General features: G+C 40.2%; 1 protein-coding gene across 2 annotated transcripts; it reads left to right on the plus strand.

The window, feature by feature from the left end:
* The first annotated feature begins 1741 nt into the window (after positions 1–1741).
* On the plus strand, positions 1742–15901 carry LOC124133558 (autophagy protein 5-like). 2 transcript variants are annotated; one of them, XM_046497992.2, is made up of 8 exons: positions 1742–1879; positions 3782–3911; positions 4574–4701; positions 7386–7464; positions 7941–8103; positions 9904–9995; positions 10406–10514; positions 12554–15901. In XM_046497992.2, the coding sequence occupies exons 2-8, from the start codon at positions 3801–3803 to the stop codon at positions 12691–12693; spliced, it is 822 nt and encodes a 273-aa protein (XP_046353948.2). In that variant the 5' UTR covers positions 1742–1879; positions 3782–3800; the 3' UTR covers positions 12694–15901. The 2 variants fall into 2 exon arrangements, with proteins under 2 accessions (XP_046353948.2, XP_046353947.2); XM_046497991.2 differs by lacking the exon at positions 1742–1879 and adding an exon at positions 2936–3028.
* Positions 15902–21840: the final 5939 nt, after the last annotated feature.

Below are 21840 nucleotides of genomic sequence, written 5' to 3' on the forward strand. Positions count from 1 at the left end.
TTAAGCCCTCTTCAATTGAAATGGAGAAATCTTATTTAATCCAAAAGAGTTAGTTTCTAATACCCTGTACCCTTTGTTTTTTTAAATCAAAATTTAATAATATAATTATATGAACTATCAGTCCAGACGCATTATGGTATGTCGGATCTCATTAATAAAACATTCGCCCCTCTATAGGTGACATTTTTTTCCTTTTAGCTATAACCACTGGATAAGGTTTACCTTATCATTTGCTCTGATTTGACCGCAACGCACATGTTCGGCCGGATAGCCGAGTTTCCTCTCATTATGTTTGGGTGCGTGGATAGTAATAAGTCTGACTGTTTCCCATTCTAAAAAAATAACTTTCCATGGGATATACAGTTAAAAATGAAAGTTTAAATTATCATCTCTAAACGTCATTTCTTACTCTAAAAATGAACGAAAAATCTACAGGGTATTTTTATAACTTTGAAACAGTTCCCTAAAATACTAATGCTGATTTATTGATCACGGTGGGTACTGGCCAGCACTATGAAGGCTACACATTCACAGCTTTTTATTTGCCAAACGTGTACATTAACCTTTAACATCAGTATGAGAATGTCTGTACACATGAATCATAAACGACTGAACGAATAGATGTCATGAAACGAGAATGCATAAAGTGTAACAATAATTATGTTCATAAGTACATATATATGTAGAAAATAAATGATAGTGTTATCGAATCCGATAAAAAGTTGGTATCAGGATCCGATAAATGTGTTAATGATGTCACCTAGCGGGAACTACTGTCAACAAGTTCTACGTGTGGATACGCGATGGTAAACTATTGTCTGATTCTTAATATACAGATGCTAAGCAGCTTACGTTCCGAAAAGGGATAGGTTACTAGTATATCACCCTCGTGTATTTCACTATCGTAAATATGACATAGATACCATCATTATAGGAATAAATAAACATGTATTACGCTCGTCAAAGATTTGCGTTATATATTTAGTATTCCTATTAATGAAATTTGTATCGGTTTCGCCAGAGGAGAGCATAAATGCAACACTTATTACAAAATTAATACGTGCATGACTTTTTCATTGCCGGAGAAACCTTTATCTGTATCAAAGCTGGAGATCAAAGCGCTGTCTCTCTACAAGACCACCCGAAGAAGGCACCTCAGCAAAACGTCACCCAGTGAAAACGGCACGAAATTAGTTTGCACTATAACGATACAGAATTACACCGGACATAAGAAGGTCGTCGACTCCTTTGTTCATGGCCCTGTGATGTAAAGTGCCGTAAATCTCGGTGAGAGATAGCAAATAGGACAAGGATAGATTTCAATTTGTGGGTGGTGAAATACATTATAGATGGCAATGATAAATATAATAGAAATAATGAATAAATGAATATTGCCAAAGAATAAATGATATATACAACTACAAAAATTGTTCTTATTGTTATTATTAATATAAGGTGCCGTTTTCCCTCGACAATCAGAAGCCGTCTTCGCCGGGTGACATTTTGCTGAGGCGCCTTTTTAGCCCGCACCCCTGAAAAACGCCTTTCTCGGTCTTTACATTCCGAATAACCTAACAAAACCAGACAGTGTAGTGATGTATTATCTATATTAATTAATAACATTACAAGTAGTATTTTTTCGAAAAAATGTACATGTTTGAATTGAACCGTCTGATAGCCGACGTCAGAAAACTTTAATGTGGTCTGCAATAATGTACTGCTCAGAGTTCATTCCCCTTGTAAGGGAGGAAGTCGGCGACAAAATGTTTATGATTTCGCAAATAAATCGCAAATGGTGTCGGTAATCCTGATGCAATACCTGTGTCGGTCCACATAGAATCCAGATAAAGACCTTGCACAGGTTCCTGAGAGGTGGAAGGTAAATCATTTGTTCGGAACGCCGAAATACGCCCTTAGTTAAATTTGTCAGCTGACTGGGATTTTGACTCATTGTCAACACCCACTGACAGCACCTCGGCTTCTGACAACAATCTGACATGGCAACTAGCCTAATAAACGGTTCTCCATGTGAGGCGTCGCTCTATTAATTTCAGTTTTGCATTTAATTACAACCCCTTTATATTTGTGAGTAAACTATTACTTTTGGGACACTTTACAGGTCCATTACAATATTTCCTCACAAGTCCTAATTCTAGATTGGCATATAGTCGAAATAGCTTGGTAAAATATCATGTTTTTGTTTCATTTTGTATTTGATAAATGTTGTTTAACAACCGTGATGAATTGAAGTTTTGAATTTGTTGGTTTTATATTTAGAATCAAATAAAGTTACATGATTAAATACAAGATTGACATGATTCAGCAGTAATAACCATGTCGGGTCCATCACTTCATGTGCTCTATTCGTGTTATTGGCAATAACATGACAACTACTGCCAGTACTGGTCATTCCAACAGTCACGGCCATGTCACTTGTGGCCATAACAAAACTCCGCATTTTCTATTAGTATTAGATGCTTTAATTTACTCTGATGTGATACCACTCTCTGTGAAGATCTGAGGACACCTCCATGTTGTGTCAGGTGAGCTTCCTAATCAGCCAGTCAGTGTCAAGACTTCTAAATCTTGGTACAGGTGAGCTAAAAGCATTCAAACAAGCTTTTCTGTATCTCAAAAATGAATATTATCGAGGAAATCTGACTGTGCATAAATAGTGCTGCATTATCATTTTTGTGGATATTGTATACATACTGTTGTTTGAGAGTGACATGGCATCTACAACCGAAATGAATACTATCAGATGGTATATTTGTGTTCTGTGGCATTTTCTTTAGCAGATATCCAAATTTCCGAAACAGGGAAATGAAGCCAAATTGTTGAGACAGATTAGCACTAGGACCCACACATCTTTCATTGTGATTGGATGGTCAAAGGTTACTTAAAGTTTACTTGATATGACCTTCTGTGCAGGTGTCCTCAGGTATGGATGCAGACTACTTCAGAGTAAAGATGTGACTTTGATGAGATTGCTTCATACTAGAACTTTTTTGTACGAGTGGGTGAATGAGTGAGTATGGTTTACGCTGTTTTTAGTAATATTCCAGCAATGTCATGGCAGGGAACACCAGAAATGGTCTACCATGGTAACTGTAGAGCCCACCAAGCCACTGATTTCAATAATAGCCGGGCCCTCTGCTGTTTCTGGTAGTCATTGGCCAAAGGAACAGCAGGAGAAATGCTTAGTTACATGTTGTTGAGTAAGAAGTATTCCCTTGATTACACAAGTAATAACCTTCTTAGCTTAATTCTGAGTGGATAATCAAGGATGTGCTTCAATATGAATATTTCAGAATGTAATAATGAAACATTACTCTGCACCTTTTTAATAATTACACATGTTAAAGGGGTACTTCCTTTGGGGTAATTGGCAGTCCTAGCTACATTTGCCGGGTTGCAAGTCATCTAAAACTGTTATTGTGAACAGCTGATGAATATTAGTCTGAGTGTCATATTAGACAGTGCTTATCATGTTAAGAAAAAGAGTTTTAGCAGTTATTTCTTAACTGTAAAACTAACGAGAACTTTTGGTTGAAAATTTTTGTTAAATTGCAAAGGCAGGGATCTTGTTGACTTTCTTTTGTTGCCATTGGTTTCATGTATATTTTCAAGGTATCAAATACTCAATAACATTTTGCAGTCACAATCGGACAAGTCCAACGCAGAGACCGATTTCTGAATCCCTGTCAATAACATAAGCAATTATGAAAACAAATAGTATTGTTTCTAAATTCCATTTCACTCACTCATTCACTCATTACAGGAAGCAGAAGAGGAGAAATATGGCTGAAGACCGAGAGATTCTCCGCGAGGTCTGGGAGGGACGAATCCCAGTGTGCTTTGCCCTTGCTTCAGAAGAAATTGAAACTGTGGAACAACCTGATCCCTATTATGTAAGGGCAAATGAAATAGGATCCTCCATTGTAAATATATATATATGTTTTCAAGACTTTGTATTTGTTGTAGCTCTTTTGATAATATCCGAAGAGAGAAGTCTGTATCTTCTCTCTCAAACCTGTTTCCCACTGTGTTTAAGCACTAACATGTTTCCCACTGTGTTTAAGCACTAACATGTTTAGGGCTGTCTGGTAGCCTAGTGGTAAAGCGTTCGCTCGTCACGCCGAAGACCCGGGTTCGATTCCCAACATGGGTACAGTGTGTGAAGCCCATAAAAGTGGTGAAGAACTATACTCACTCGCTCACTAACATGTTTATCACGTTTTAAGTGCATTTTAAATAGTTTAGTGTGTAGAGGCAAAATGTTGCTTATAGTCATAGGGTAAGGTATGTTCAGATGGGTTACAAACTGGATTAAAATAACAGTCTGCTATTTGAGCCACTAGCCTGAGTTTAGTATTGTAAATGTTATTACGGCTAAGTACGTAAGCTGCTGCTAGTTATCATTGATAATAGTCCAAATGTTACGGCTAAATTTTACTGAAAAAGTTTCTGAAAGATGAGATTTGGGCTGGTAGACAAACAGGTTGATGACACTGACTGAGATAAGATAATGTCTATGCTTTAAACATGAGAAAATCTTCTACATACTTTTCAGTTGTTGGTGCCCCGACAGAGTTATTTCCCCTTAGTGACAGACAAGGTCCAGAAACACTTCCTCAAGAGTGTGGAGGTCGAAAAACAGGGGGAGATGTGGCTAGAGTTCGAAGGTCAGCCTCTCAGATGGTGAGTGTGATTTACCTGTATGATTATGCTTGTTTTTATCATGATTATGAGGGTTTTGCCTATCAAACCCCCTATTATTTGATGAATACAAATTTGAGGGTCGTGATGTTTGAAAGTTGTCAACTTTTATTTGATTTCAAGCAGGCATCATACAGTCAAGTCCCGTTAATCTGACATCGTTGGTTGCATATGATTATGTCGGATTAACGAGTATGTTGGATAAACAAAATAAATAGTATCAATGTCGTGATCGAAAATCGGACAACTACACGATAGATGACGATACAAGCACGTAATAAAAAATGATACATGAAATATTCATCTTCTTATGTTACATTGTTAGCGGAATATGTTTTCTAATCATGCAACTTCTAAAGCTTAACACAAAACAACTGTTACTGACTGTATGACTTATACAAAATTCTTTAAAAAGCATAGTCTGGAATGGAAGTAGCCAGTTTGAAACTGGTACCGCAAAGCTTAAGAAAGCTGCCTTCTTAGTGGCTAACATTGACTTCCTGTTAGTCATTTCATTGGTCGGTCTTAGTTAGCAAAAGGTTGTTCTGACGTGACCTGTAATGGGATGTCCTCGGCGATAGCGAGAACTTGTATCTGATTTTAATGAGATTGAGGTAATCTAAGCATGTGATTAATCCTGTTTTCTTTACTTAAAGCATGAACTGTTTATTGTTAAGCAAATTTATCTCTGCAGCCATTGTAATAGATGCAGATGACCACGAAGTATGCTGATCACTGTGTCGGATTAACAAGACTTATTAATGAGTGATTTCAGTAATTCGTTGCAAATTAGGTGTGTCGGAGTAGGTGTGCGAGACTGTCGGATTAACATGTCTAAATAGCACTGATTTAATCGATTCCCATCATTTGTGTAAGATAAAGCCGATTGTTGGATTAACAAGTGTCGGACTAACAAGGCTTGACTGTATATATATGTATGAACCAGACTTAAGGGAATTATGCATAAATTGTCGGCTGAGACAGCATTTTAAGCAGAATTATTATGAAAATTGGTTATTTTTGGTTTAAAATTTGAAGCAGGGGAATAAATATATACTGAGTACTCAACGAAAACTATTAATACCCAATGTGAATGATATCATGTGACTAAATACTCAGAAAGTTTATCTGGACTCCTTTCAATGTTAACCCAACTCCATCGCTCTCTTTGACCTTTGTCTTAATTAAGAAATAAGTTGTTTGCACCTATGTTCACAGGCAGTTTGTTTACATTAGACCAGACTTTTTTGTTCCTGTTTTATGGATTATTTTCTGATGGGTAATTTTCGAAAAAGAATATATTTGAGAATTAGTTTGGCTATTCTTTAAGTATGGTACCATGTGTGGACCTGTTTGTCTTACAGTTTATCATATTGGCTGCACATTGTTTTGTTGGTGATTATGGAAGTTTGCACTTGATGGAATAAAAAAATAGTGCTTTTCTGATTTTTTTTGGTCTTGCTTCACTTCTTATGTGGCTGGCAGATCTGTTAATTAACTGTTTCAAAAAGTATCGTCTAAGGCTTCACATACTGTCAATGTCCCGTGCCACCGATGGGATGAACCCATGCATATTTTAGACTTCATTTTAAGGCAGCGTTGCACACCGCAGTATGTCAGAGCATTTCTAAGGCATAGGCAGCAGATCAGATATGCAGTTCAGAAATATCTTAAAATAGAATTGACATTATAACAATTTTTTGGGACATTTATGTTGTACGTTCTGTGATAGCCACACCCATGAATATTTGGGTTTGAATTGGTCTTCAGCAACCAATGCTTGCCGTAAAAGGGGACTATGCTTGTCGTAAGAGGCGACTTACGGGATCGGGTGGTCAGGCTCGCTGACTTGGTTGATGCATGTCATTGTATCCCAATTGTGTATATCGATGCTTATGATATCAATCACTGGTTTGTCTGGTCCAGACTCATTAATATACAGATTGCAATCATATAGCTGGAATATTGCTGAGTGCGTCGATAAACAACAAACAAAGAAACAGAACGATAGCCAGTTGTACATTAAAGTAGAACCATGGAGAACCTTGGAGAACCTTGGAGAACCTTGGAGAACATGATGAATCCGTAAATACATGAGAAGAAAGCGTTAGTTATGATTTATCTGTATCAGAGAAGTTCAAAATAAACTTCCAGGGTTCATGATGTGATCCCTGTTGAGACAGGCCAGCTAGAAGCAAAAATCACCCTGCTGAGCTGTGTTAGTCTGGGTGATGAGCTGTGTTAGTCTGGGTGGTGAGCTGTGTTAGTCTGGGTGTTGAGCTGTGTTAGTCTGGGTGTTGAGCTGTGTTAGTCTTGGTGTTGAGCTGTGTTAGTCTTGGTGTTGAGCTGTGTTAGTCTGGGTGTTGAGCTGTGTTAGTCTGGGTGTTGAGCTGTGTTAGCCTGGGTGTTGAGCTGTGTTAGTCTGGGTGTTGAGCTGTGTTAGTCTGGGTGTTGAGCTGTGTTAGTCTGGGTGTTGAGCTCTGTTAGTCTGGGTGTTGAGCTGTGTTAGTCTGGGTGTTGAGCTGTTAGTCTGGGTGTTGAGCTGTGCTAGTCTGGGTGTTGAGCTGTGTAAGTCTGGGCGTTGAGCTGTTGACGTGCTGCACTGCAGTGCTTCAGTGTGGGTCAGCCTTTACCAGCTATGTACAGACTATCATCACTGTTCACAGGCACTACCCCATTGGTGTGTTGTTTGATCTGTACGGGTCGGGGACAAGCCTGCCGTGGAGTGTAACAGTTCACTTTCAGGTGAGTGTGTCCTGGAATATGAACAAGGGAAATAGAATCTGTGATGTAGAACAGTAGTTTTTAATAGAGAGTATCCTGATATGAATCATCACATCCCTAGTAACCATGGTGAAGACTCACATGTGGAAAACAGATCCTACATTTACATTACCTTGAAATGACAAGAAAATCGATTTGTTTTGGAAAGGTTTACCAATTTTAGATGATGTATAACATTTTATTTAATACAATAGGGGACCACACAGTTTGTTATTTGTGAGGGGCACTTGATAGGGTAATAGCAGTGGGTAAGGTAGTAGACTCATGGTTCACAAAACTTGAGTCTACGGATACCAGCCAATTGACATGATTTCCGTTGCTGGAATATTTTGCTGACCATGGCATAAATAAACAAGAAACTAAAAGTATTGTAAAAAAACATAAAAAGACGAAGACCCAGTGGAGAAGAAAGGTTGTAGTCGGGGTGTCTGTTCCAGCACTTCCCGGAGGATGAGCTGTTGCACTGCCCCAACAAGGAGGCTGTGGAGTCGCACTTCATGTCGGTGGTGAAGGAGGCCGACGCCCTCAAACACCGGAGCCAGGTGGTCAACAGCATGCAGAAGAAGGACCACAAACAGCTGTGGACAGGACTTCAGAATGGTGAGGAGGAGGAGGAGGAGGGAGAGGATGTTGTTGGGGGGAGGAGGGGGGAGGATGTTGTTGGGGGGAGGAGGGGGGAGGATGTTGGAGGTGGAGTAGGATTTTTGAGGGTTGGGAAGGTCGATTTGGGTGTGAAAGGGGGGTGGGGATGGGAAGGTGTGTGTGCGTGTGTGCGCGCGTGTGCGCGCGTGCATGCGTGTAATAATAATAATTGGAGGGAGGAGGGGGTTGGTGTGTTGGGTAGATGTGAAGGGGAAGCAGGAGGAGAAAGAAGGGATAGGAGGACAATAATCAGGAGAAGCTCAATACTATCAGCTTTACTAGAGTTTCATGATTGATATGACTAAACTGTTGAATTCTGTCATTGATGATTGAATAATTAACTTTGCCCATGACAAAATTATTCAGGGTGAGAGGCCAGATGGTCTGTCAGCTATTTCTTCTCACATACTTGTTGTTAAATGGCTACGGTCTGAGGTCCAAACAGATTCTGTATGCTTGTTGATAAAGTAGACTAGGTTGAAGGATAGGTTGACTACAGGGTTCATTGTGTGCCTATGTACCAAAGCCTGGTATTGCTGGTTCAGACTTACCGTATTCGACATAATAAGCGCCCAGGGTGCTCTCAAAATTAAATAGGGGGCTCTTATTAGAATATTATTTTGGTGAAAACAAACAGAGTTGAAAGATAAATTTCGTGGTTTATGCTGACAGCCTGAAATGTTTATGTACAACAGATATATTTTTCCGGAATTTTATTGGCCATAATTAAGGGTGCATATAACACACGAGTGAGTATTATACGTGAATAAATTAGTCTTGTGTACATTGATCAATCGTAAGGGGTGCTAATTGGGATTGTTCACCAGCCAATATATCAGCAAATGTCACTGTGGGCGCTTATTAGAGCGGGGCGCTTATTCATCGAATACGGTAGTTGGTTTCAGGCAGCCTTGATATAGAACTGGCCCGCAACAATCTGTGCTTCTTGTAATGTGTGAATGAATGGATCAGATGGTCGGGTTTGATGATTTTTTTAATGGCATGTCCTCGATGGTTTTCATTATATCAATCACTTGTTTGTCTTGTTAGAGTAGATAGTTTCAGGCCACCTTCATATTACTGAATGTGCTATTACGTAACAAACGGGTCCCGTAAAGATTCCGAGTTCAGCAACCCATGCTTGTCGTAAGAGGCAAATAACGGGATCGGGTGGTCAGGCTTACTGACTCGGTTGATGAATGTCATCATATCCCAGTTGCGTAGATCGATGCTCATGATGTCAATTACTGGATTGTCTGGTCCAGATTCGATTATTTACAGACCACTGTCATGTGGCTGGAATATTGCTAACAAACAGGGGCGCGGGTGACCGGGTGACCCAGTCACCTATGGTGCCTTAATTCACTGTGCAGAGTTTCATTCATTGGGCACACCAGAAACCCACAACTGTGGGCTAGATTCACAATGTCCCCTGATTCTGGTTCTAAGTTTGTCGGCCTGTGGGTTTCACCAAAATGGTAATTGTCTGACACCTGCATCACTTCGGGCTCTCCTCCAACATTAAACTGACACGCCACGATATAACTGTAATATTGTTAAAAGTGGCATTAAACCCAACTCACTCACTCACTCACTCAGCACATAACAAACAAAATGGTACAGCTGAAAGGTATTTAAAGGCATTCAGCGGCATCCAACAACACCGTCCGATGCGATGCCAACTACTGTGTGACTGAAATGTAAGAGCACCTTCAGATTTCACCCGTGTCTGAACCAAGAGCATGCTCCCTGTTGCAGACAAGTTCGAGCAGTTCTGGTCCGTCAACAAGAAGCTGATGGAGACCACTGTAGAAGACTCCTTCAAATACATTCCATACAGGATATACCTGGTAGGTTGTCCATCTGTCTATAGTTGATGATAATTGTGATTATTTTCATATGCTGTTTGTGAGAAAAAGGAATTGATATTACAAACATTTGTTCCTGAGGTATGATCTTGCAAGCCAAAAAATAATAAATGTCAGCTTTGTTTTTTCTTTTTTGACCCTTCTCAATGTTGAAAATACCAGCTAGCCACTGTTTGGCAGCTCCCTCCCTACCTCCCTCCGTCCGTCCGTCCCTCACTCACTCACTGGAATATTGCTAAAAGTAGGGTAATACCATACTCCCTCACTTACTCATTCACTCACACTCTCACCCACACACCCTCCCAACCTCCCACTCACCCACAACCCACTTAATCACCCATTCACTCACTGATAACACAGTTCACCAACATGACATCTGCCTTCCTCTTCAGCCGGACCAACCACTGATACAAAGGTTGTTTCGACCAGTCAATGAGATGGGGGAGACGGAGACGTTGGGGACACTGCTGGACATGTCACTGCCCGATGACACCAAGGAAGGTCAGTTGAACACCATGTCATGATAAGCTACCACAGTGCCCTAGTTTAAGACCATTTGAAACAATGACATGATAAGCTACCACAGTCCCATAGTTTAAGACCATTTGAAACAATGACATGATAAGCTACCACAGTCCCATAGTTTAAGACCATTTGAAACAATGACATGATTTGCTACCACAGTCCCATAGTTTAAGACCATTTGAAACAATGACATGATTAGCTATGACAGTCCCATAGTTTAAGACCATTTGAAACAATGACATGATTAGCTACCACAGTCCCATAGTTTAAGACCATTTGAAAAAATGACATGATTTGCTACCACAGTCCCATAGTTTAAAACCATTTGAAACAATGACATGATTAGCTACCACAGTCCCATAGTTTAAGTCCATTTGAAACAATGACATGATTAGCTACCACAGTCCCATAGTTTAAGACCATTTGAAACAATGACATGATTAGCTATCACAGTCCACCAGTTTTAGACCATTTGAAACAATGACATGATTAGCTATCACAGTCCACTAGTTTAGGACCATTTCAAACAATGACATGATTAGCTTAAACAGGCCTATAGTTTAAGACCATTTGAAACAATGACATGATTAGCTGCCACAGTCCCCTAGTTTAAAACCATTTGAAACAATGACATGATTAGCTGCCACAGTGACCTAGTTTAAGACCATTTGAAACAATGACATGATTAGCTACCACAGTCCCATAGTTTAAAACCATTTGAAACAATGACATGATTAGCTTAAACGGGCCTATAGTTTAAGACCATTTGAAACAATGACATGATTAGCTATCACAGTCCTATAGTTTAAGACCATTTGAAACAATGACATGATTAGCTATCACAGTCCTATAGTTTAAGACCATTTGAAACAATGACATGATTAGCTATCACAGTCCTATAGTTTAAGACCATTTGAAACAATGACATTATTAGCTATCACAGTCCACTAGTTTAAGACCATTTGAAACAATGACATGATTAGCTTAAACGGTCCTATAGTTTAAGACCATTTGAAACAATGACATGATTAGCTATCACAGTCCTATAGTTTAAGACCATTTGAAACAATGACATGATTAGCTATCACAGTCCTATAGTTTAAGACCATTTGAAACAATGACATGATTAGCTATCACAGTCCTATAGTTTAAGACCATTTGAAACAATGACATTATTAGCTATCACAGTCCACTAGTTTAAGACCATTTGAAACAATGACATGATTAGCTTAAACGGTCCTATAGTTTAAGACCATTTGAAACAATGACATGATTAGCTACCACAGTCCACTAGTTTAAGACCATTTGAAACAATGACATGATTAGCTATCACTGTCCACTAGTTTAAGACCATTTGAAACAATGACATGATTAGCTACCACAGTCCACTAGTTTAAGACCATTTGAAACAATGACATGATTAGCTTAAACAGGCCTATAGTTTAAGACCATTTGAAACAATGACATGATTAGCTTAAACGGTCCTATAGTTTAAGACCATTTTAAACAATGACATAATTAGCTACCACAGTCCCATAGTTTAAAACAATTTGAAACAATGACATGATTAGCTAACATGGTACCATAGTTTAAAGCCATTTTAAACAATGACATAATTAGCTACCATGGTCCCATAGTTTAAAACAATTTGAAACAATGCCATGATTAGCCACGACAGTCCCATAGTTTAACTCAGACTCATGATAGTTTAGCAGAGAGAGTCCGGGGACTAGTGGGCGAGTGTTGAGATCTGTTTGTCTTTGATGTTCTCTCGACTGGTGCCTCATGCTTCGGTGATACTTGACCTTTTTGACTGTTTTATTCATTTATGTTTATAAATATATTTCAATATAATCACAAAAGTGTTTTAAACTATAACAATACTAATGCAAGACTTAAATGGCCTTGATAGTCTCGCCTATTACCAGGCCACCGCCTATGGATAAACGGGTGTTGAACTAAAACAGAAAGATTATCATCATTTTGAATCCTTAATTTTCTTTCTCTAATTTCAGATTTAGAGAATGTGCATGTGTTGATACAAGGTATAGAGCCATCGCTGGAGACACCCATTCTCTGGCTGAGTGAACACTGCAGCTATCCTGACAACTTCTTACATATATGTGTTGTCCTCAAGCGTTTAGTGCAGAGCTAGCACTAGCATACAGTGTGACTGTAGAGTTGTGTATAGCTTTCACAATGAGTGGACAGGAGAACGGTATGTTCATGTTTTAGCTTGGGAGGTGTTCCACCAGACAGGTGTTCTATCTTCCTGATGATAAGGGAGCAGTCTTGTATGTAGTTTTTCCAAATCCACGTTTGATGATTGATGCTGTAACCAAGACTCTGTGACACGAAATCCATGATCACTAGATATCAAAAATTAACTTTCTCTCTTCTTTGTCAATACATGCATAGATTACAGATAATAATATAGTTATTGGATATCTATCCTGGTCCAACTTTCAACCAACACACCGACCACATATTTTTGTCCCAGGTACCTACAGGCAAAGAAAATTGTATTCAGGGTTAGAAATTTTTTAATTTAAGAAATTTTTATTAGCTAGTCCACCTGCTACAGAGTTGCCTTCTTCCTAATGATGAATATGGTAGACCATTAATAGTGCATGCTCCCTGTATCAGAGGATTTACTGTACTCACTGTAATAAGCACCCTGCTGCAATAAGTGCCCCTGACCAACTTCTAGACCACTCTGTTATGACTCCTTATAAGTGCCCCTGACCAACTTCTAGACCACTCTGTTATGACTCCTTATAAGTGCCCCTGACCAACTTCTAGACCACTCTCTTATGACTCCTTATAAGTGCCCCTGTCGAACTTCTAGACCACTCTGTTATGACTCCTTATAAGTGCCCCTGACCAACTTCTAGACCACTCTCTTATGACTCCTTATAAGTGCCCCAGACCATCTTCTAGACCACTCTGTAATGACTCCTTATAAGTGCCCCTGACCAACTTCTAGACCACTCTGTTATGACTCCTTATAAGTGCCCCAGACCATCTTCTAGACCACTCTCTTATGACTCCTTATAAGTGCCCCTGACCAACTTCTAGACCACTCTCTTATGACTCCTTATAAGTGCCCCTGACCATCTTCTAGACCACTCTGTTATGACTCCTTATAAGTGCCCCGACCATCTTCTAGACCACTCTGTTATGACTCCTTATAAGTGCCCCTGACCATCTTCTAGACCACTCTGCTAGACTCCTTATAAGTGCCCCTGACCATCTTCTAGACCACTCTGTTATGACTCCTTATAAGTGCCCCAGACCAACTTCTAGACCACTCTGTTATGACTCCTTATAAGTGCCCCTGTCGAACTTCTAGACCACTCTGTTATGACTCCTTATAAGTGCCCCAAACCAACTTCTAGACCACTCTGTTATGACTCCTTATAAGTGCCCCTGTCGAACTTCTAGACCACTCTGTTATGACTCCTTATAAGTGACCCAGACCAACTTCTAGACCACTCTGTTATGACTCCTTATAAGTGCCCCTGTCGAACTTCTAGACCACTCTGTTATGACTCCTTATAAGTGCCCCAAACCAACTTCTAGACCACTCTGTTATGACTCCTTACAAGTGCCCCTGTCGAACTTCTAGACCACTCTGTTATGACTCCTTATAAGTGCCCCAAACCAACTTCTAGACCACTCTGTTATGACTCCTTATAAGTGCCCCTGTCGAACTTCTAGACCACTCTGTTATGACTCCTTATAAGTGACCCAGACCAACTTCTAGACCACTCTGTTATGACTCCTTATAAGTGCCCCAGACCAACTTCTAGACCACTCTGTTATGACTCCTTATAAGTGCCCCTGACCATCTTCTAGACCACTCTGTTATGACTCCTTATAAGTGCCCCGACCATCTTCTAGACCACTCTGTTATGACTCCTTATAAGTGCCCCTGACCATCTTCTAGACCACTCTGCTAGACTCCTTATAAGTGCCCCTGACCATCTTCTAGACCACTCTGTTATGACTCCTTATAAGTGCCCCAGACCAACTTCTAGACCACTCTGTTATGACTCCTTATAAGTGCCCCTGTCGAACTTCTAGACCACTCTGTTATGACTCCTTATAAGTGCCCCAAACCAACTTCTAGACCACTCTGTTATGACTCCTTATAAGTGCCCCTGTCGAACTTCTAGACCACTCTGTTATGACTCCTTATAAGTGACCCAGACCAACTTCTAGACCACTCTGTTATGACTCCTTATAAGTGCCCCTGTCGAACTTCTAGACCACTCTGTTATGACTCCTTATAAGTGCCCCAAACCAACTTCTAGACCACTCTGTTATGACTCCTTACAAGTGCCCCTGTCGAACTTCTAGACCACTCTGTTATGACTCCTTATAAGTGCCCCTGACCATCTTCTAGACCACTCTGTTATGACTCCTTATAAGTGCCCCAGACCAACTTCTAGACCACTCTGTTATGACTCCTTATAAGTGCCCCTGTCGAACTTCTAGACCACTCTGTTATGACTCCTTATAAGTGCCCCAAACCAACTTCTAGACCACTCTGTTATGACTCCTTACAAGTGCCCCTGTCGAACTTCTAGACCACTCTGTTATGACTCCTTATAAGTGCCCCAAACCAACTTCTAGACCACTCTGTTATGACTCCTTATAAGTGCCCCTGTCGAACTTCTAGACCACTCTGTTATGACTCCTTATAAGTGACCCAGACCAACTTCTAGACCACTCTGTTATGACTCCTTATAAGTGCCCCAAACCAACTTCTAGACCACTCTGTTATGACTCCTTACAAGTGCCCCTGTCGAACTTCTAGACCACTCTGTTATGACTCCTTATAAGTGCCCCTGACCATCTTCTAGACCACTCTGTTATGACTCCTTATAAGTGCCCCAGACCAACTTCTAGACCACTCTGTTATGACTCCTTATAAGTGCCCCTGTCGAACTTCTAGACCACTCTGTTATGACTCCTTATAAGTGCCCCAAACCAACTTCTAGACCACTCTGTTATGACTCCTTACAAGTGCCCCTGTCGAACTTCTAGACCACTCTGTTATGACTCCTTATAAGTGCCCCAAACCAACTTCTAGACCACTCTGTTATGACTCCTTATAAGTGCCCCTGTCGAACTTCTAGACCACTCTGTTATGACTCCTTATAAGTGACCCAGACCAACTTCTAGACCACTCTGTTATGACTCCTTATAAGTGCCCCAGACCAACTTCTAGACCACTCTGTTATGACTCCTTATAAGTGCCCCTGACCATCTTCTAGACCACTCTGTTATGACTCCTTATAAGTGCCCCGACCATCTTCTAGACCACTCTGTTATGACTCCTTATAAGTGCCCCTGACCATCTTCTAGACCACTCTGCTAGACTCCTTATAAGTGCCCCTGACCATCTTCTAGACCACTCTGTTATGACTCCTTATAAGTGCCCCAGACCAACTTCTAGACCACTCTGTTATGACTCCTTATAAGTGCCCCTGTCGAACTTCTAGACCACTCTGTTATGACTCCTTATAAGTGCCCCAAACCAACTTCTAGACCACTCTGTTATGACTCCTTATAAGTGCCCCTGTCGAACTTCTAGACCACTCTGTTATGACTCCTTATAAGTGACCCAGACCAACTTCTAGACCACTCTGTTATGACTCCTTATAAGTGCCCCTGTCGAACTTCTAGACCACTCTGTTATGACTCCTTATAAGTGCCCCAAACCAACTTCTAGACCACTCTGTTATGACTCCTTACAAGTGCCCCTGTCGAACTTCTAGACCACTCTGTTATGACTCCTTATAAGTGCCCCAAACCAACTTCTAGACCACTCTGTTATGACTCCTTATAAGTGCCCCTGTCGAACTTCTAGACCACTCTGTTATGACTCCTTATAAGTGACCCAGACCAACTTCTAGACCACTCTGTTATGACTCCTTATAAGTGCCCCAGACCAACTTCTAGACCACTCTGTTAAAACTCTTGATAAGCGCCCCCTGCTAAGGCTGAAAAATTGCATGACAGTCCATATTTTCTTGTGTATTTTACATAATGTTTTTGTTAGTGCAGAAGGGGTATATATTTCCCAGTAACTATTATCCCAACAAATTTGGATATGAATCTAATGATAAATTCATACTGGCCTTAAAGATTGTGCTATATTGTGACTTTATTGATCTGAAAAAGGGGCTTTGTTCCCAGACTGTATGGTTGGTATGTGATTATGTTGTAGAGATAAAAAGGTAAGCGCCTTCTTTTCCTAAGGTTTGCAAACAAAGCCATGACAATATTGGACGTGGACTTGAGTTAGATTATGCCACCATCACCCTATACAGATTGCAAGTTATGACTCTTTCGTAGTTCATGCTTTAAGTAACCAAATTAGTTTGGATCAGACTCTTTTCAAGCTATGGTGACACCGCTGGAATATCACTGATTAGACATTTACTCTCTCAGCTGATCTTATTTCTGTAACCCGGTACATACAATGACGTGGCTCAGTCCAGTACAATGTATGCGCTGCTTTATCTATCCCCGTGACATGAAGGGGCTTCCCCAAGAGGCTTCGTACAGGTTTGAGAAGACCTTAACCTTTAATGTCCCTCCTGAAAAGCCTTGATTTTTAGTGTCAACCTTATAAATTACCAAATTAGCTTGGGAAGCCTTGAATTTGTACAAAATGACAAAATTTGTTAAAAAAACATATTTTAATTCATGACAGACTTAATTTATTTTATTTGTTGGTTGTGACAATAAATCCTGTTCAAAATCTGTGCTGCTTTTTAGGTTTTATGATAATATTTGGTATGCTTCATTTAAAAAATATGTTGACAAAGTCTAACAACCGAGCCAAGAAGCCTTGAAAATGACAGCTGGAAGCTTTGAAAAGCCTTGAAAAGGCCTTGAAGCTTAGTGTTCTGTATCTGTGTGGACCTTGTTCCCTGATAAGTTCATGAAGGCGGCACTGGTGGCCGGGGTTCTGAAGCCCTGCAATGGAGTAGATGTAGTTACTGTAGCTGTTCTATATATAACTACTTGAGGTGATGAATCTACCGAGGAGAAATGATAAATATCCATTTTCTGTTCCAGTCCCTTTGATGTTTTTGTAGGAACAAGTTCTGATTAATGAAAATATGTTGTGTCAAATATCACTCGTCAAGAGTATAATTAGGAATATTTCAGATGAATGCAGTGGGAAATATGAACGATTCCTGTGTCATGTGAAGACCTTGGCATGGCAGTCGAACGCTTTAACCACAAATTTACTCCACTGTTCTTTCAGTGGTTGGAAGGAATGTTGTTGATGTGAATAACTGTGTACAATGGTCAAAAGTTAGACCTCAAGCTGATTTGGCCATTTGAAGATGTGGATACGATGTGAGAATTGATGCTGGTCAGCTTGAGACATGTGACTGCTGTTGAGGTATTTCTTATGTTATGTGTCATTATTGTATTATGTGAAGAAATTGACCAAATTGAAGTGACAGATTTACATATGCAGTTTTGTCATCTTCCTTTGGTTATATGTTATAGGCACAACTGAAGCTGGTGTTATTTTATTGTTAGGCATGACCGATATGTTTACTAGTTACAAAGATTTTCTTGGCTACTATGCCAAAGTACAGGAAGTAATAAAATGAAAAGATTTCAGGGCTTGAGGTTCATTTCCTTGTTTTGATTTAAACATAAATAAAACACAAAGGTTTTGTTATGTTTTTAGTCGAATCTGCTAAATTTAGAGTGCTTTCTAGTTCCTCTGTAAAACATGAAAAGGAAGTACTCTGCCCTTATGTTGGTTAGCTGAACCAAAACAGTAAATTCTTCAGTGTTATTAAGATCAGATCTTTAACTCCAATACTAAACCTCCTTGCATTAGATCTAAGGACACCTCCGTAGAAGGTCATGTCAGGAGAACACTAGGTGACCCTTGACCCAATCTAAATGAAGGATGTGTGGATTCTTGAGCCAATCAGATGTCAGCATTCTAAAACATTATAGTCTCATTTCTAGAGCACCTTGTCTCCGAAATCTCAATGTTAACAACAGAAAACCCATAGAGGACCTGAATGTGCCTTCACTGGTACTCCCTGTTGGGTGCAGACACCAGGTAGCTCAGAAACGGCTGTGTGTGTTAAATAGTCACGTCATCATGTTGCAGCCTTCACTATGTACATCTGGGGAATAGTTGACTTTTTAAGAAACAGAAATCAGATATGCTGGTCTCATTGCTGAATTTGGAAACCTCAGTGCTGATCCGACTGTTTTCCTGATGCAGCTTCAGTGGAGTGGCCCTTAGATCTTCCTGCTGAGGGGTTTCACATGGGACCAAAAGATCTGATTTTAATGAGATTGACTCCCATTCGTGACCAACTCGTGGTTTTCCGGGACAAGCCGAATAGCGACTGGTGCCCCTCTCGTGACCATTTTTTGTGCAAACAACACAGCTAAAAGAACTTGTTGTGTAATGATTCACATATATTTCCCTCATCTATTATAAGTATTCCAGATGCTATTTAAAACACATAGAGACTTACAGTATTATACAGTATGATTGAACACATTTAATATATCTTGGGTATATTTTTAGATGCAGACATATATAAAATCAAAATTTATTCCTGAGGGGTTCTTTGACTGAAGTACTTAAAGTCTGATTGGTTTGTCGTATTTTCACACACAACATTCATAGATAGGGGGACGAGTCTTCCTGCAGGTTACAGAAAGGGGCGAGTGATGACGAATGTGACTCTCCTTTCTTGCTTGATAAGTCAGCTTGTGTAGTCGTCACCATGCGCATATTACCTGGTATTTCATTGACTTAGATTGTATACTACCAACCTCTCATCCCCCACCTTAGATTTGATTGGTTGAAGGAGGCATGGGTGGCCCAGTCTTCTAAGGCCCCGCGATTCGCTGTGCAGAGTTGCGTCCCTTAGGCACGCCAGAAACCTATGATTGTGGGTTCGAATCCCGGTTGGCCCCGATTATGTTTCTAGGTTTGTCAGCACCATACCCGTGGTTGTGGGTTTCACCGAAGTGGTAAACGTCTAAGACCTGCATCACTTCGGGCCTTCCTCCCACATTAAGCTGACACGCAGTGATATAACTGGAATACTGTTAAAAGCGGCGTTAAATCCAACTCACTCACTCACAGATTGGTAGAAATGTGCACGACTAGCTCAGGGAGGTAAAAGCATTCCAGGAATAGTCTCCCTTTGATGATGTCAATATTTGAAGGAAACATATACCATGTTTACATTTTACGATGATGTGACATTTGTTGATAAAATACCAATGTATTTGAATGACATGCTTGTGTGAAGAAGCAACACAACACTAGTGGCATTTTAATAATGGTTGTTAGTTTGCAAGACTAGCATTAAAGCTGTTACTTCTTAGAAGGCCACGATGCTGATCAGGTGATACTGTTGTTAGTATTGTTTTGTTGTTTCGTCTCCCTGTCTGTGATGGGCAGATACATATGTGTTATGTTAAGTGCTATGTTGTATTTGCAAGTGTACACTGTGTGCAATAAACATGTATCCATTTTTTTTAACCTGTTGTGTAATTGGTTTCTAGGGCTTCGGTCTTGCCCCACACTGAAGCACATGTAACACATGTGGCGTCTACTTGGGAAAGTGACTTTGTTCGAAATGTGCCTCTATTCACACAGCAGTGAATGGGTACCTGGTAGGATGAGATGGTAATGTGGTTGTTAACCTTCTAGTGCCTAACTGGCAGCTTGGAATGTATACTCCCCAGGGAGTTGAGAATGATTCTTGAGTGCACACTGATCCAGTGACCAGGGGAATAATAGCGCTTTGAGCATGCCCCTCTGTGGTGTGGAAATATGCACAATATAACCAGCCTATTCTTCTTATTATTATTTGAAAGGTGTCATATAGATGGACCTATTTAACATTGATTAGTACAGTCAGCTTTAGAAATTCATGCTGGCCCGCAAGCTGCGACTACTAAATTGTGCTGGGGACAAGAAAAACTCCAATTATGGTAGTCCTCATTGACTGGTGGTATTTAAGGGCAATAACTCTGAACCAGTGCTCAATGCTTCAATTTCGGCACAAACTGGAATTTATTAAAACTGACATTACTGCAGCCATTTTATTGCCATTTGTTTATTGCAAACTGGGTGTTTCAATATAAGTTATTAATTACTCATTGATCTTGTGTGTTGATTACTAATTTTACATTACAATTCTGTACGTTCCGATTTCTGGGGTTAACTTTTGCTTGATTATTTACAAACCAAAGTCAGATAGCTGGAATACTGCTGAGTGAGGTGTTAAACAAACAAATCAAATTAAACAATCTGTTCATTAAATGCTCATGTGTGCTATATGTGTGGGCAATATTCCAGTGATATGGTGGTGTCGTCCCAACAACATGGTTTCAAACATTGTACCCATGGACATGCAGAATCAAACCTTTGTGTTCAGCGACTGCCTTATCCACTGGGCTACCTCGCTGCCCCTGAATCCAGGGAAATGAGAACGAATGGTTTCTTTGGAAAAAATATACCTTTATTGACACATGTATGTTCTTTTTTAGTTATTTAAATATTGTATTAGTTACGAGATGTACACACGAGTGTTCATGGAGATTCTTGAAAATATATAACTAGGCACCATATATATTTGTACAATGTATACATATTTAAAAAAGCACTGAATACGTTCACCAACATGGTTAATTCTTACCATCAGGGAGAAACTCTCAAATGCTCGATAATTTTACCATCCCAAAACACACAAGCATGATAACCTCTATATACGTCTCATTTGTTTTGGGACATTGAGATGTATGTCCGCTATCAGTTCTGTCATCATGAAGCTAATTTGTAACTTTGGATGCGCATCTTGAGTCTTGAGTTTATATTTAATATTCTCTAATATTATGTCGATGTAAACAAAGCCCAAATCGATAGCCATTTTGGTGCCACTAGCTGTGATGTGGCTGGTATACTGCTACATGAGTAACAGCCACTCACTTAAATAGTCCCGAGTGTAGGGAGGCCATAGCCATTTGACCGCCTCCCTGGTTTAGTGGTAGAGCGTCCGCCCAGAGAGCTGAAGGTCCGGGGTTCGATCTCCGGCCGCATCATACCAAAAGACGTTAAAATATGGTACTTGTTGTTACCCTGTCTGGCGCTCGGCATTAAGGGGTTGAAGCAAGGACTGGTCAGCTCGGAGTCAGTATACTGTGTCTGAGTGGGGTATTCATGTTAAACTGCGGCATGGTATCTCAGTGGGCTAGCACTATAAATCGGCATCAGTCC

This window comes from Haliotis rufescens, unplaced genomic scaffold (genome assembly GCF_023055435.1).
Source record: "Haliotis rufescens isolate VD_foot unplaced genomic scaffold, xgHalRufe1.0.p SCAF_5, whole genome shotgun sequence".
NCBI lineage: Eukaryota > Metazoa > Mollusca > Gastropoda > Lepetellida > Haliotidae > Haliotis > Haliotis rufescens.